The 14,991-nt window shown below is 59.5% G+C and overlaps 6 protein-coding genes across 6 annotated transcripts; 2 read left to right on the forward strand and 4 right to left on the reverse strand.

Annotated features, from left to right (window-relative positions):
* Positions 1 to 293: 293 nt before the first annotated feature.
* On the reverse strand, positions 294 to 2,706 carry BKCO1_2200037 (alkaline ceramidase; the record flags this gene model as incomplete). The annotated part of the gene is made up of 2 exons (XM_020272834.1): positions 294 to 2,328; positions 2,384 to 2,706. The coding sequence occupies 2 exons, from the start codon at positions 2,704 to 2,706 to the stop codon at positions 294 to 296; spliced, it is 2,358 nt and encodes a 785-aa protein (XP_020130806.1).
* Positions 2,707 to 3,187: 481 nt separating this feature from the next.
* Positions 3,188 to 3,986, forward strand: BKCO1_2200038 (bcas2 family protein; the record flags this gene model as incomplete). Its single annotated transcript, XM_020272835.1, has 2 exons — positions 3,188 to 3,224; positions 3,337 to 3,986. 2 exons carry the CDS (start codon positions 3,188 to 3,190, stop codon positions 3,984 to 3,986), a joined length of 687 nt encoding a protein of 228 aa, XP_020130812.1.
* An 890-nt stretch (positions 3,987 to 4,876) lies between these two features.
* On the reverse strand, positions 4,877 to 6,349 carry BKCO1_2200039 (camp-dependent protein kinase regulatory subunit; the record flags this gene model as incomplete). The annotated part of the gene is made up of 1 exon (XM_020272836.1): positions 4,877 to 6,349. The coding sequence occupies one exon, from the start codon at positions 6,347 to 6,349 to the stop codon at positions 4,877 to 4,879; it is 1,473 nt and encodes a 490-aa protein (XP_020130773.1).
* Positions 6,350 to 9,316: 2,967 nt separating this feature from the next.
* Positions 9,317 to 11,362, reverse strand: BKCO1_2200040 (pseudouridylate synthase 3; the record flags this gene model as incomplete). Its single annotated transcript, XM_020272838.1, has 2 exons — positions 9,317 to 9,488; positions 9,597 to 11,362. The coding sequence occupies 2 exons, from the start codon at positions 11,360 to 11,362 to the stop codon at positions 9,317 to 9,319; spliced, it is 1,938 nt and encodes a 645-aa protein (XP_020130857.1).
* Positions 11,363 to 12,311: 949 nt separating this feature from the next.
* BKCO1_2200041 (phosphatidylinositol n-acetylglucosaminyltransferase) lies at positions 12,312 to 13,121 on the reverse strand (the record flags this gene model as incomplete). The annotated part of the gene is made up of 3 exons (XM_020272839.1): positions 12,312 to 12,389; positions 12,455 to 12,657; positions 12,749 to 13,121. 3 exons carry the CDS (start codon positions 13,119 to 13,121, stop codon positions 12,312 to 12,314), a joined length of 654 nt encoding a protein of 217 aa, XP_020130856.1.
* Positions 13,122 to 13,571: 450 nt separating this feature from the next.
* On the forward strand, positions 13,572 to 14,418 carry BKCO1_2200042 (ubiquitin-like protein; the record flags this gene model as incomplete). The annotated part of the gene is made up of 3 exons (XM_020272840.1): positions 13,572 to 14,139; positions 14,203 to 14,341; positions 14,397 to 14,418. The coding sequence occupies 3 exons, from the start codon at positions 13,572 to 13,574 to the stop codon at positions 14,416 to 14,418; spliced, it is 729 nt and encodes a 242-aa protein (XP_020130855.1).
* Positions 14,419 to 14,991: the final 573 nt, after the last annotated feature.

Below are 14,991 nucleotides of genomic sequence, written 5' to 3' on the forward strand. Positions count from 1 at the left end.
TATTAACCAAAGATCTCTGGGGTCTTAGAGGTATACAATTGAGGACAAGGAAAGTCTCTTAGCATAGGCGTCTTTGTTTGGCGTGTCTCTTTGTCTTCCCGACTCAGCCCTCCTCGCTGCAACGTGTCAGAGCTTACTTTGTAGCAGCCGCCGCCTTGTTTGCATGAAAGAGGAAACGCACGGTTAAAGATACGGACCATGATTGACCTTGATGTACCGATCGCGTGTACATTTCTTTATATTACGAATACTGATTACATACCGGAAAAGATTTCATCTTACATTTTATGAACTTAGGAGATAGTGAACGTTCCACTGGTACCGTTGAATGCCGTGATGGCGCCACCGACGGCCTTCGAGTCACCGTAATACCTGATCCTGTACGTCCCGGTGGTGGTGTCCTCACTGGTCTCCCAGGTGATGGTGACTTCGCTCGTGCCGATGACTGTCGACTTTCGGGCCCATTCGTACACAATTTCCCAGTCTTTGTCATCCAGCACCTGCGTCCAAGTATCGCCGTTCTGCTTTTCAATGGCGGCGAAGGTTCCCTCGAGACGTAGATTGTTCCGCGGGTTGGCACCGACGAAGACAGCCTTCACGATATCGCCAGCGGAGTAAGTAGACTCGACATCCGTGACAACATCTCCGAAACTCTTGCCGATGCCAGCCGAGTCGTACACGACGCCACTGATGAAGGACAGGCTTTTGTTGCGATGATCAGGAGGAGTGGGGCCGGCAGGCGGCGCGCCTTCTACGCCGGGAGCAAGATATGGAAGCCACGTGAGGGTACGGTTGATGAATGCATCAAGCGTGTGCGGTCCGTAGAGAGTCGACGCACCCTCGTAGCGCTGGACACTGTATTCTTCGGGAGTGGAAATGTAGTGGGAATACGTGTTTGCTGGTGCACCAAGGACCACAATGGGATCTGGGCTGCCTTCACTGGCCAACAAGTCCGAGGAAGTGACTTCATTGGCCACAGCCTCTCGCCAGCGCCTTCCGGACATGGTAGTTGCTTCGCCAGGGCTGACGATGATGAACAGTTGGCCGACACGGAGAGTCTGGATGTTGACAATGTTCGGCGCCCACTGATAAGGCACAGTGCTAGCTCCGACATCAAGAAGGATGGGCTTCGGCTGCTGGCATTCTTTTTGTTCGGCGCTGGGTATGTGGATGAGACTACCTACAGCGTTCCAAAACGGGTTGTTTGGAGCTCCAGTGTCATTTTGGGTGAAGTCGAAAGCACCAGGACCGTCGGTAGTGCCAGCCGCGAAAGAGTTGCCCATGGCCGCCGAGCAAGTCCGCACGGTACTACCGTTGGACAGAGCAAACGTGAAGTTGGACATGTCGTGGAAAGAGTGGAAAGATGCAATCGAGCCCGAGATCGCGGTACTGCTGGAGTCGAAGGATGAGTAGAGGTCCAGAGCACCTGCATACTGCCTGCGGCCGATTTCGTAGCAGCTCTTAGCACCGCCGTCGTTCAGACCCCAGGCCGGTCCTCTGCCGTGGCACGGCTGGCTCTTGCCGCCACAAGTACTGGTCTCAAGCGTGCATTCTTCGCCGCTGCCGTCCTCACACCAGGCACCCTCGACGTTTGGCGTCGTATCGCCGACGTTTGCTTGCGAAAACCCAGCGACGAAGTCCTCAGCCGCGTTGGCGTTGCTGGCCATCTCCCGCTCGAAGAGGTAGGCGGCGACCCCCTTGTTGTCACCAGCAATGAGCGTCTGGTTACCGAGCAGAGACGTGCCGTGGACAGCGAACCAAGTCAGAACGCCAATATTCTTGCCGTCGCTCGCTCGTTGGAAGCGCAGAAGCGTCAAGGTTTTGTCCACACTGTCCGTGTATTTGGCGCGTTCTTCCTCCGGGTTCGCGAGGTAGGCCCAAAGACTGCGATTGATGTTGGCATCGGCAATCTCCGTGGTACCAACGCTCAGCGTGCCGGTCGTGAGGCTTTCTTGAGCACGTTGGATCGAGAGCAAAGCTCCATCGACGATGGCCTGGTAGCTCTGCTTGTCAAATCCGAGACTGGTGATCTGTGGCAGCAGGTAGTTCAGCCACGCTCCAGGACCCGAATGCGAATGTGTGCCCGTCACAGCGACATTGGCCTGGCTATACATAGTATAGTTGTCGCCCAAGCCTGCTAGGCCATCGAGTATACCATTCCGAATAGCAAGGTCTCCGGACTGGGTATCAAGCACGAGGTAGACAAAACGCTCATCGGGATTGTCGACGCTGGCGACGATGAAAGCGCGCGAATAGATGCGCTGCCGCAGGCCGGTGCCGATCTGGCTGCTGTTGGCGTAGCCCATCAGGTTGAGCTCGACAACCGGACTATAGCGGGCCATTAGCGACGTGCTTGGATGGCTCGAAAAAGCAACAATATTACCCGGTGATGTCTGCCTTCCCGACGCCGATCAGGTACTCATCTCCGCTAGCTGCAGCCGCCTCGGAGGCGTCCTTCAGCTCCAAGACATGCGTCTGAGCATTTTCGCCGGCGTGCAAGGTGCCTGGTGCTTTCCAGTGCCAGAAGTCGACGGTGGGGACGCCAAACACGGAAACAAGCTCGAATGCGAAAAACAAGGAAAGACTGGCAGCAATCAAAGCGAAAGTGAGGTGGGAGCGCGCCATTCTCTGGAAGTCCTGATATCCGGAGGCGGGCGGCTGGAGGGAGGGACGAGAAGCGTTGCTAGCACCCGTCTTAGGAGCCATGGCGACGACGGGAGCGGGCCGCTCATATACAGCAGATTGCGGTCAACCCCTGGACGAACGTGTGATAGCGTTGAGCGCGGTGCTCCGTGACGCTGACTCTTGCTTGGGGACCGCATTGCTGGCAGTGGAGGACAGGGAGCTCGTCGGCGGGCGCGCTGATTGGGCGGCGGATGACGTTGGTGCCGGGAGGGGAGCGCGTGGGTCATGGCACGACGGACCGCAGCTGCGCCTCCGAAACCCTGCGCGTAAAACGGCCGACAGCAAAGCTTCGCATCCACCACCACCACCCATGTCGCTCTCCCCAATTCTCCGCGCGCCGCCTTAATACACGCCCCTCCACCTGCTCCATCCAGCTGCGCCATCCGTCACCCGCCTCCCAAAACCACCCTTTCGCCTATCGCCCGCTGCTGCTACGCCCGTTCTGCGCCCTTCCGCCTGCTGCTCCCCACCCTCTATCTCGCCTCCAGCAACACGCGCCGCAATGCCTCTCATCCTCGAGTCGCACGACTCACTACCATGTGCGCACCACACCACACCACCCCTACCTGCCTCTCGGCCGATTTGATCTGTTTAGGCCCGCCCGCGCGTGCATACCTCTCCACTTCCGCCTGCTAACCGAACCGGAACCAGACGTCGACCTTCCGCTCACCGACACCGACCGCGCCGCCGCCCAAACCCTCGTCGCCGCCGAGCTCGATCCGTCCGCCTCCACCGCTCTCCACCCGTCCGTCCTAGCGGGCTCGTCGTACGAGCCCTCGTTCCCAGCCCTCACAACCGCCGCGCACGCCCGCCTGGCCGCCGGCACCACCGACAGAGAACCCGGCACCGGCATCGACCTGTCGCGCTACGAAGCCCTCGACGCGCCCGCCGACGCCGACGCCGACGCCGACGCCGACACGTCGGACCGGGCAGCGGCGTGGCGCGCGACGCTGCGCGCGGCGTACGCGTCGTCGGCGTTCCTGTCGCAGCGGCTGACGAACCTGTCGCTGCTGGAGCGCTACGGCAAGAACGCGTGGCTGGTCGGCAACGCGCAGCTCGAGGCGGTGCTGCGCGCGCTCGAGGCCGAGCTGGCCGCCGCCCGCGACGACGTCGAGGCCGTCGAGGCCGCCCGCCGCCGCGCCCAGCACGCCGCCGCGCCCGAGCTGGCCCTGCTCGCCGACGGCTGGCGCGCCGGCGTCAAGCGCGTCGTCGAGACCGAGGCCGCCGTCGAGGGCTTGCGCCGCGGCATCCTGGACAGGAAGAGGGCGCTGGCCCTGGCCCAGGGCGGCGTGGCGCCGTGATGGGGGGGCCCATCCGAGATGATGGCGTGCACGCAACACACACCCGGTTATGGAATAGGCAGGCAGCACGGATCAAGCGGATCAGTAAGGTTATTATTGTAGGTCGTGACGGCTAGGTAGCCTCGGGTGACATGCTTCAAGCACATGCATTTTCATGGGAAGAGAGTGCGCATGGCGTTACAGTGGCGTTTCTGGGAAAAAAGTTAAAACAGGAAACAAGCAGGGCGTCAGTAATTTCTGCGAGGTACCGCTGCATGGCTGTAGCACATAGATAACAATCGGGCTGCAAGATATCGAAAGAATACCCCGTTTGGTAGTCGGGAGGCGGGGGTCTTCCAGATTCAACCATGGTCCCGAGGCGTTATTGGCTGGCAATTTCTCCAACCGCGTCATCCGCATCGGCCGCCAATCTCACGTAGATGGGTCGCGCAGTTGCTTCCAAAAATTGAACGCCGAGCATGCCATTACGGGTCCCTACTAGACCACTAAAGATGTGGGGGAAAAAGAGTAAAGAAGTTAGCTCCTCGCGTCGAGCGAGCGGAATTTAGGTGATAGGCCTAGCAGTAGCAGCAGTGGAAAACGCCATTTCAAAAACAATACACAACACCAAGCCTTCCGCATCCGTCTCCATTCTCCGTTTCCCTCCTTCCAGAGCCTAGCCGAAAGATTTCCCCCCAACCAGTGCCAAAGTGCCTCCTTGTCGTTCTCCTGTTTAATTCGTCACAACTCCTTGCTCAATACCGCGAGCGCGAAACTGAGAGCTCCGGATGTACCATGTGTGTGTGTCCTGCCAATACCGATCGTGGCCCTCCTTCGTTGTTGTCATTGTTTGTGTTTGACGAATTCCTCGACAAATTCCTGAAACCCTCCGAATTTTTATGATATTTTAGTTATGCCGATGTCGTCATTGGCTCCGATCCGAAGCGCTGTTCTGACAGCGGATCCGCCTCGTCGAAGACGATGGGAAGCTTGCTCGGGTCATTCCGGCGCATGATGCCCTCCACGGGGCCCAACAACCTCTGGAATCCGTCCTTGCCGAGCGTTGCAACCTTGATCTCCGACGCGCTCACGACAGACGCCGCACGGGGAGCATCGTTGAGCAGGGCCAGCTCACCGAAGTAGTCGCCCTTCGAGTAGCGCTTGACGGGCTTGTCAAAGCCACGCTTGTACACCTGAGCATCGCCGGACTCCAAAATGTAGAACGACTCGCCCGCGTCACCCTCCTGTATGATGGTCGTGCCGGCGGGGTACTTCTTCGTCTCGAGAGCATCCGCGATCTTGGAGCGTTCGTACGACGTGAGCGAGGAGAGGAGCGGGACTTCCTCGAGGAAGCCTTCGTACATGCGTCTCCGTTGGAAGGCGCTGTCCATCAGGATGCGGCGGAAGGTGACACGGTCGAGTGCCCACAGAGTCGAGGGCTCGGAGGAGATGACGGTGGCAGCGCGAGGCGCGTTGTACATGAGGGCCAGCTCGCCGAAGGAGGCTCCGGGGCCGGCGCTGCCGACCTTGTGGCCAATACCCTCAAGGCCGGCCTCGAGCTTGCCGGTGTCGCTCACGTAGTAGTCGAAGTGGCCCGACTCGACCACGTAGAAGTAGTCGCCAACATCTCCCTGCACGATGACTTTGATGCCCTTGGTGGGGATGGGCTTCTCCTGGAGAGCGCCCAGGACCTGCGTGGTTTGTTCGTCATCGAGGTGCGAGAAGAGGAAGTTGCCGGCCACGGCGTTTCGCAGGCGCTGCTGCTGGTCGTCGGTCTTGGGGTGGTAGGGCGGCGACCAGTTCTCGTGCAGGGCAGAGGTGGGGTTGAGCGACTCGGCGGACACGGACGTGCGGCGGCCCATGTTGTAGTTGTTGGGGAAGCTCTGGTTGTCCATTGCGGAAAAGCCGGAGTTGGAGGGGGTCGGGCTGGTGGACATCATGAAGCCGCCCTGGCCGAAGCTGCTGCCGAAGTTGCCAAAGTTGCCAAAGTTGCCAAACGTCGAGGCCGAGTCCTGCTGCACGGCGGTGGGGCCCTGGTCCATGTTGCTGTTGATGGAGCGGGGGAATGACGAAGCGGTCGGCGAGGCCACGAGGTCGTTCTCGTCCTCCTCCTCAACACTTTGCATGCCCAGCGGGGTGCTGGAGCGGGCGGGCGAGGTGCTTCTGAAGGGATTGCTGCCCGGGAAGCTGTTCTCCGCCGTCAGGCCCCCGCCGAGTTTGGCGCGCACGGAGTGCTCCTGGCTCAGCAGGAACTCGGCGCGCTGCGACTCGAGGCGGCGCAGGAAGAAGTTGGCGCAAAACTGCAGGACGTCCTGGGGCTGGTGCTTGAGGACTTCGCGATCGAGCGCGCTGATCTCGTTGGAGTAGTCGGGTGGCAGCGACATTGACGTGGTGGTGTGCGAGGCGGGCTGGTCGACGGGAGGAGAGGGGTCGCTGCTGCTGGGGCCAGGGTTGAGGTGGTGCTTGGGCTTTGACGTAAGGTAACTCAGCTGCGGCCAATGGTCGCGGGGCGCCCGGCGGGCAGAGGCGGCAGGCGGCAGGAGAGACGCTGCGCGGGCTGCGCGATGGAGAGGACGGCAGCTTGGGAGCGAGAGGGCAGGAATGGGGTTGGGAGCAGCGTTTGCAGGGTCAGGTCAGGATGGAAGCGATGGGAGTGTGTGATGGGGGAAGCGGGCGCGCGATGAACAAAAGCAGCGCAAGCCCAGGGCAGCAGCGATCTGAGCGCGAGCCGGGGTGCTGGCGCAGCACGCACGAGGCCCGGGACGCGGTGCTTGAGCGCTGACTGATGCGCGGCTTAGGCGCAATCGCAGAATAATGACACGGCGGCCAGAGCTGTCGCGGCGCGCGGCGACAGACGTGAAAGGGGCAGCGTGAGGGCGCTGGGAGCGGCAGGCGCTGGCCTGGGCAGGCAGGGCGAGGCAGGGCGCGTGCGGGGGCTGTTGCGCACGCAGCGCCTTCTGCGGCCTTCTGGGTGTCTTCGAGAAGACGCCGGCGAACAACTTTATCACGCCGCCCTCTGCACGACAGAGCGCCGGCGATTCGTGCAGGCCGGGCCTCCTGAGAGGCGAGCAACTGCGCTGCCCCTGTTGCTCCTGAACCCAAACCTCTCCCGCTAGCTTCCGCTACTCGGGCAGCGCCGTGTCCATAGCTCTCTGCAGCACCGCGCCCAGCGGCTGCCATCCACGCGCCGCCAGCCCAGCGCCTGCCCGCCTAGCCCAGCCAGCCCGCCAGCCCGATGACTCAACCCGCCCTGCCGCGGCCAACGAGCGCCCGCCCGGCCGCAAGCACTGAGGGACCGCCACCGACGCTGGAGCACTCGCCCGCCTTCTTTGTCCTGCGCCGTGCTTGTCTTGGACGCTTGCGGCGAACTCATCAGCACCTGGGTTTTGTCCGGAGCCTGGCGCGCGCCGGCCGCCTCTAGCTGCCCCAGTGGCCCCCAGTGATGATGAGAGACGAGCCGCGTCAGAGGCCGCCATGAGATCACCCCCGCGCGCCGTTGCCTCCGGCTCCCAAGATGCTGGCTCTCTCTCTCTTTCTCATGCGCAGGCATGGGTGCTGGCGCTGCTGGCACACTGCTGGCCGCGCCGCCAGCCATTGACGCAGTCCTCTGGACGCCCGCCCGGCAAGACGCAGCCTCAACCCAGCTGGGCAGTCTCTCGTCCATCTGCTTGGCGCGCTCCTGTCGAAAGTTTGTAGACTGCTAGTCATGCTGGGATAACCGTGATCCACCGTAGCCGACGCTGCGGACCCACCATGATTGGATCCCCTCGGCGCACATCCGTCGACGCGCCGCAGCTTTATCGAAGGGCAGATCGCGGTTTGGAGCTCGAGCTTCTTTCTCCACAGGGCAAACCACGTCGGGCTGCTCGCAGTCTCTCCCAGTTGCCAGGCCGGCTGCGCGTGAGGGGCGACATGGCGGCGCCGACTGTTCGGTTTGATCGCGGCCGCCCTGGCTGATGTTGTTTCATACGCCACCGCAGCTCTTCCTTTCCCTGGCACCCAATTTTACGTCACCGGTTCGAGATCTACACCAGGCTCGTACAGTGATGACGGTGCCCAACCCTACCGAGCCACTTCGCTTGGTACCGCGCCAGACAAGGCCACCGCAGCCGGGCAGTTGAGCTCGCCGTGCGGACCCAAGTCCACGGCGGAGTCGAACACAACAACACGCGCGTACAAGAACCTCACCCCGCCCAGCTGTGTTTCAACACCCAGGCGCACAGACTTGGCCCTGCTGCGCGAGGATTCGCCTTTTGATCGCCGTTTCAGCTGCTGCCAGATCCCTCTGCTGCCTGTCGATCCTCGGCAGCCTGCGTCGCTCCCTGCTCGGCGGCTCATCCACAACACCACTACCCAGATAAGCTTTATCGGCAAGGCGGCCCCGAAACGAATCGGGCACGCGATTCCAAGCGGCCAATTTCCAGCGAGCCCCAGTCCCCGTCCGGGAGAGCTCCCAGAGCCCCGGAGCCGGGGAGAGAAGGCCCTTTTTGCTCTGCGCCGAATTAATCAAATTTTAGCCTGGCTCGACCGTCTTCATGGCTTGCCCGAGCATGAGCAGACATTTTTCCATAGGTCACACGAGAAGATGGGACATTGTTGCGAGCCTCTTCCCGCCTCCTGACCACTGCTGTCAAAGCTCAAGCCATCGATAAAAGAGTGGCGAAGTGGTCATATATGGCCGTCACCATTCGTCTCAAATCGTCTAGAGCAGCTACTATTTCGCACAGACAGAGGTCATGAGGCCAGCCAGCATCATGGAGGAGACTGGATACGTGAGGTCCAGGACTACCCGTGCGGATTCATCTCCGTTTTATGGAATGTCTAACGCCTCAGCCCATAGTGTGGCTGCATTGGACCACATGCTTCAATTGCATTCTACTGGTGACGAACATAATCAGCCACTAGAGCCGAATCAACCACCAAGAAGCTCCCTGTTGTATGACAAGGGATCGTTCTTTCCTTTGTCGCCGTGTCGTCCTTTTAAATGGTGAATGAGATAACTTTCGATAACGACAAAGGCGGGGAAGGTTAGCAAGGGAGATCAGTGTATTTTAAGGACGATCAGATAACCGTTCATTGTGCGAGCACGGGTTGGAAAAGACGTCATCTTCAATTACATTGTCTAATGCTCCATTTTGAATCCCACGACACCGTCTTAATGCTATTGATTGATTGATTGATTGAAGAACTAGTCTACACCGTATCTAATCCTTCTGTTGTCTCATGCTCTCCTTCTCGAGAGACCTATGTAGCTTGGCGAATGCACTGTGGTGATATGAAACAAGACATTCAGTGATGTGGGTATCTCTTCTCAAGTAATGAACTTGGGACAATGTTCCATGCGGTTTCTACTATTCATCCCCGTCCCCTTGTCTCGCAGCCACAGGCTTCTTGTCCAGACCTTTCCGCTCAAGATACCGAGCGTTGATAACATCGACCGACTCCATGCGCTCTTTCTTCATGACTGGGATGTACTGCCCCATGAGCCTTGGGGCATCTCCGCCGTCGAATAGTCTCGAGCTCCTGATGAAAGAACATTAGCCCCAACCCATCGTATGAATGGTAACCAGTCGAGAAGTCAAGCGGGAAGAGACAATTCCCAAAAGGAAAAAAAGGAAAAAGAAAACTCACCTTATACCCTTCCCCGCTTTCACGACGGACCCCTCCTCACTGCCGTCCTGCGGTCCCTGAGCCGCCACCAGATCTAGCAGACTTCCCGCCAAAACTTCGTCGATCCTCCTCTTGTGCCATACCTCCCACAGATCCGGGATCACACCGCCGTGTCCGAATTTCTCCTCCATCCCGTTGCCCCTGGGCCCCTTGAACGCTCTCTCGTCTCCCACGTAGATCCAGTTCATCGCGTCCGGCTGGCTCAACTCAGGATGGCCGTCCTGGACGGCCGGGAAGACGCAATCCCACAGGACGAGCGGCGTGTCGGTGGCCATCTCGTACTTTGGCTTGGTCGGGTTCGTCTGGACGTCGAGCAGTTCCTTGACGATCGTCGGCTTTTCCAGGCCCTGGCCGACGAGGAGCAGCACGGCGATGAGATGCCGGACCTGGTGCCACAGAAAGGCCGAGCCGTGGACGTTGAAGGTGAAGAGCCCGGGCCCGTTCTCATCCGCATCGCCACCGTCGCCACCGACGACGATTGCCTGGCGGTCTGCGTCTTCCAGGCCGGGGATCTGGAACTGCGGGCCCCGCGCGTACTTGGCGAAGCCGGATCCGCCGTTCCAGCGATCGACGGAGGTGTGGAAGATGCGGCGCTCGAAGTTGGTGATCTGCTTGGCCGGGTCGACCTTGCAGAAGTTGCGGAAGTCGTGGAGGCCCTCGAGGTAGCCGGCGGCCTCGCGCATGGCCGGGATGTCGAGCCAGCCCTCGCGCATGCTCCTCTCCCCGCTCTCGTACACGCCCCTGGAGCCGGGCGACGGCGCGAAGGCGGGGTTCGTGAAGAAATACTTGTAGCGGCGCTCCTTGCAGTTGAACCTGGCCGAGAAGCTCTCGCCCGGATCGGGGCACCAAGCCAGCATGCGGATGTCGGGCGGGAGCACGTTGTTCAGGACGCGGCAGTAGGGCATCTCGTCCTTGACGTCGTCAAACGGCGGCTCCTCGTGCTCCTCGTCCGCCTCCTCAGGCGCGGGGGCTGCTCCCGTCTCGACGCCCTCCATGGCATCGGCGCTTCCTTCCTGGGCGGCCGCGGTGCCGTCGTCCAGCTTCAGCTTCTTCTTGGGCTTCGACTTGGGGCGATTGCTGCGCACGCGGATGCCGATGACCTGGCCGAAGGCGCTGACGCCTCTGTCCGTCCTCCCGCACTTGCTGTACTCGCAGCCCTCCCAGTTGATGTCATCCTCCCTCAGGCCAGGCTTCGGGGTCGGCAATATCAGCCGCGTCTTCTTCAACGCCTTCCACAACTCCTCTTCGATTGTCGGTAGCGGGGTGGTGTTGTTCGCATGGTGCTCATAGCCGTTGTAATTGCTTCCCAGGTACGCAAACTTCAGGGCAATCAGGCGAGTCGTGTACTTGGAGGGATCAAACGGCTTGGGGGCGCCACGAGGCTTCTTCGCAGGGGGCGGCGGCTTGGTCGTTGGCTTGGTCGTCGTCGGCAGCTGGCCGGTAGGGCTGGTGTAGGTGGCGTTCTGCTGGGCGAGCTTGTGCTCCAGCTCCGTCACGCGCGCAAGGCGCTGCTCAATCTCGGCGCGGCGGGCAACGAACTCGTCGTCGGTCCAGGCGGCGGTGTTCATGGTCGGCGGTGCGGCCATTGCGGCGGCGGGCACGGCGATCCGCGTCCCTGCAATAACGCGCGTGTTTGCTCGTGCGTAGCAGCTGGGCGAGTTGCTCAACGGGCGCTTGGACGAGGGGCCAGTCGGGGTCTGGACGAAGCGGGACAGGGCGCGCCTCATGCTCCTCGCGCAGGGCTGAGGGGTGAAATTGGCAATGCAAAGAAAAAAATTGGGATGCAATGACGCGCTCGGCAGGATCTCGGATCTGCTGCAGATGCCGGCCAAGGGGCTCCATTATTCGCCATGCTGCTTCCACGTCCGCTTTGAGAAATATATTAACTATTAACTATTCCGAATGCTACCACGCCCAGTTCGTATTCGAGTAATGAGTGGCCGTGAGGGACTGTCCGGATAAACTTCACTAATGCCGTCCAGCTACAGCGTCTCCTTGCCCTTGCAGACCATAGCACGCATCTGGCTGAACTCCCATCTTACTTTCGGTGCGCACGGTTGCCTGGTCCAGGCGCTTTGGATCTTTCAGCCCTGTCAGGGTCCTCTTCCCTGAGGTCTTGTAACAGCCCTATGCTCATCTGGGAATGTCGCCCGTCTCCCTCTCGTTGGATCCAGCCCTGGCGTTCGAGCCGTGCAATCATCAGTGCGGTAACGCTGTGGCGGAAGCCCGGTATCCGCGGAGTCGGGGTGTGTTTGAAGATCGACTTCTCAAAATTGCACCGCTTCTGAAACCTCGTGCCACATGCCCCGTGTCTCGCCAGCCATCTCGGCAAGAGCTCAGGGTCCAGTGACTTGGAAATGCGATCCCGGCCTTGAAACACTGCCACCCGATGACGACGAGATGGAAAGGCCCATTATGGCTTTTGCTTTGGAAGAACCCGGAATGTGCCTTCCATTGCTCGCCACGCCAAGAAATGTGGAACCAGCAGTATACCCTTGATTGAGACGGAACTCTTGCAGAAGATACTTTGCTGTGAAGGGACCAAAAGTTGCATCAAGAGCCCAAGCTCTTCTGCAAACATTCATCGAACTCCCTATTCTGTGCATCTCCACAGCTGGGTTGTTGAAGAAATTATGACGTTACTAGCTGTCTTCATGAAAGTCGTGATGCTATTGCTCAAGACTTGGGCTCGTATAAGCATGCCTTCGTGCCACGCCACACCTCCTCGAGTATCTGGCGCTTCGGGAGAAGGTTCTGTCCGCCAAGTCAGCCCAACACCATCGTGTCGTAGAGCACCAGGGAAAGAAAATCCAACATACCGGAAACACCACCACTGTGTCCTCCTCTCCCTCCACCACAATGGACAGATAGAATCTGACCTCAAACCCTTTGAACGCCTCATGAATGAATATATCCTGTATCGACGCTGTCGGGATGAACCTGGTCGTCGCGGTTGAAAGGTACGTTGGCGACGAGCTGGACGTCTGCACGCCGAGGCCTCTCAGAACGAGAATCGATTCCTCTGCATTCACAAAAAAACGTGACAGAGTAATTAGCGTAACGAATTCTCTCCCCTTGCCAGCACCCGCACATCCACTGTTTGAAAAACATACCAGTATATCCCCTCCTCACAACTCCCCACAGCCCAACAGCCCCCCCAACAGCCAGCGCCCTCCGATCCATCTGTTCTGCCGCCCAAGCAACCATGACACCCACACGGTTCGTCAACAGCGCCCTCTCCCACCTATCGTTATCGTAACCGCCATCGGGGAGGTCCGGGAGCGGGAAGTAGCTCCGCCACTTGGTCCAGAAGAGCGCGAGGATGAGGACACCGAGGCCGAGGCGGACGGCGTGCGAAAAATACAGCAACGCCTTCTTGGGAACCGTGTCAGCGTTCGGTCGGGTGGAGACGGTGAAGCAGACGGTGGTCGACGTCGGGCGCGAGACGTGGAGCTTGGGCGGCGCGCTGTTGGTGAGGAGGATCATAGTAGCTATCCTTCCCTCCGCTTTCCTTCCGCGGCTCTGGCACCTTCGAACCGGCCGTGGAAAGCCGGACTGGAGCTTACGTCGAAGCGATTGGGGGCTGAGTGACGTTGCGGAGTTAGAGATTGTGACGATGAAATGGTAAAGGTAAGGGTGCAGGAGCTCTGCCGTCGAAGATCAACGGGTGATAGCTCTCAGCCCTACAAAGGGCAAGCTCCACATCCAGCTTGCGCCAGCGATCCCTGCCCGTTTTTCCTTGCTTGCACGAGTGACGTCCGAGCTTGCGAAGCTGCCGTCGCAACCGCAAGCTGCGACCTCAAAACAAAAACAACTGCCACTCCACACATCCATCCATCCACCCATCCGGTTTTTGACAGTTCAGACGAGCCCCCGAGACAAGAAGAAAAGAAAAAAGGCCTGAACGACGAGCCCGATCTCACCACTCCCGCCACGATGCCCTCCCCGTCGCCAACCCGCGAGCGGGAGAGGGACCGTTCCCGCAACCGTTCCCGCTCGCCCCGCCGCGACCGCCCCCGCAAGGCGGGCGGTGGTGGTGGTGGTGGGTTCCGCTGGAAGGAAAAGCCCTCGCGCGCCGTGTTCGAAGAGGAGCGCGAGCGGGGCGGCGGCGACGACAAGCTCCAGCGCGGATACCGAGCCAACCGCAGCCCGCCGCGCCGCCGCCACGACGACGACAACGATGGCCGGGATGACAGGCGCGAAGACAACGGCCGGGATCGTGACAGGGACTACCGTCGTCGCAGCAGGAGCCCGCGCGATCGCGAGAGGCGGGAGCGCCGGCGTGACGACAAGAAGCGCGAGGAGGCGGACGATAGGCTGGGCGTGGCGGACAAGTTTGGCGGCGGCGGTGGAGGGGCTGCCGCTGGTGGTTCGCGCAAGGATGGGAAGGCGAAGAAGCCTCAGCCCAAGGCTGCGCCCTCGCAGGAGGCTATGATCATCGTCACCGTCAACGATCGGCTGGGCACCAAAGCTCAGATACCTTGCCTGGCTTCTGATCCAATCAGTACGTGATCCCCCAGACTCGTGACTGTTGGATGGGTTTCAATTGCTAACATGCAGGTTCCAGAGCTCTTCAAGGCCCAGGTTGCTGCACGCATCGGTCGTCAGCCGCATGAGATTATGTTGAAGAGGCAAGGAGAGCGCCCTTTCAAGGACCAGTTGACTCTGGAAGACTACGGTGTCAGCAATGGAGTGCAACTCGACCTGTGAGTCCTCAGCCAACACAATTTTTGATTCATTGTTTACTGACGTCCTCAACAGTGAGCTCGATACTGGCGACTAAGCGCTCTGACATACTTGCAAAAGAAGTCGATCGTTCTCAGTCATCCCTCACCAAAGACATTACACCATACTTCCATGGGTGGGAAGTTATAGTCTATATCTGGATGCCTTTGTATAACTAAACCCCACACCTTCACCCGAACACTTGCGTCCGCTACATGCAGGGAGGGTGTAGTGTCTTTTGAGACACGAACGGAACAGCTTCTGTGCAACCCACTTTTCTGACCAATGCAAGTTGGCTTTGACTTCAGTCTTTGGTATTGGGATTCTGCTAGTCAAACTCGCTAAGGGCCATCTCATCATGATACCCAGAATCCGTAACGATGTACATGAGTTATTAACAAAACAAAAAATCGAATGAAAAGCAGAAATTAGGGTGAGAATTCAGAAAGCAATTGGGAAAGAGGCTCTCGGTTGGGTTGTCGAAGAGCATCAACAACGCGGTCATGCCTTGATCGGTTGTTGCAAGTAGCCCCGTTGCTGCAATGAAATAAACATAAGAAAATAAGAAAACAAGCCTGCAACAGGTGACCCATAGCTCACAACGGGCGGGAATGGGCCATGTTGTTATCTA

Source organism: Diplodia corticola (assembly GCF_001883845.1).
Source record: "Diplodia corticola strain CBS 112549 chromosome Unknown scaffold22, whole genome shotgun sequence".
NCBI classification, from domain to species: Eukaryota; Fungi; Ascomycota; class Dothideomycetes; order Botryosphaeriales; family Botryosphaeriaceae; genus Diplodia; species Diplodia corticola.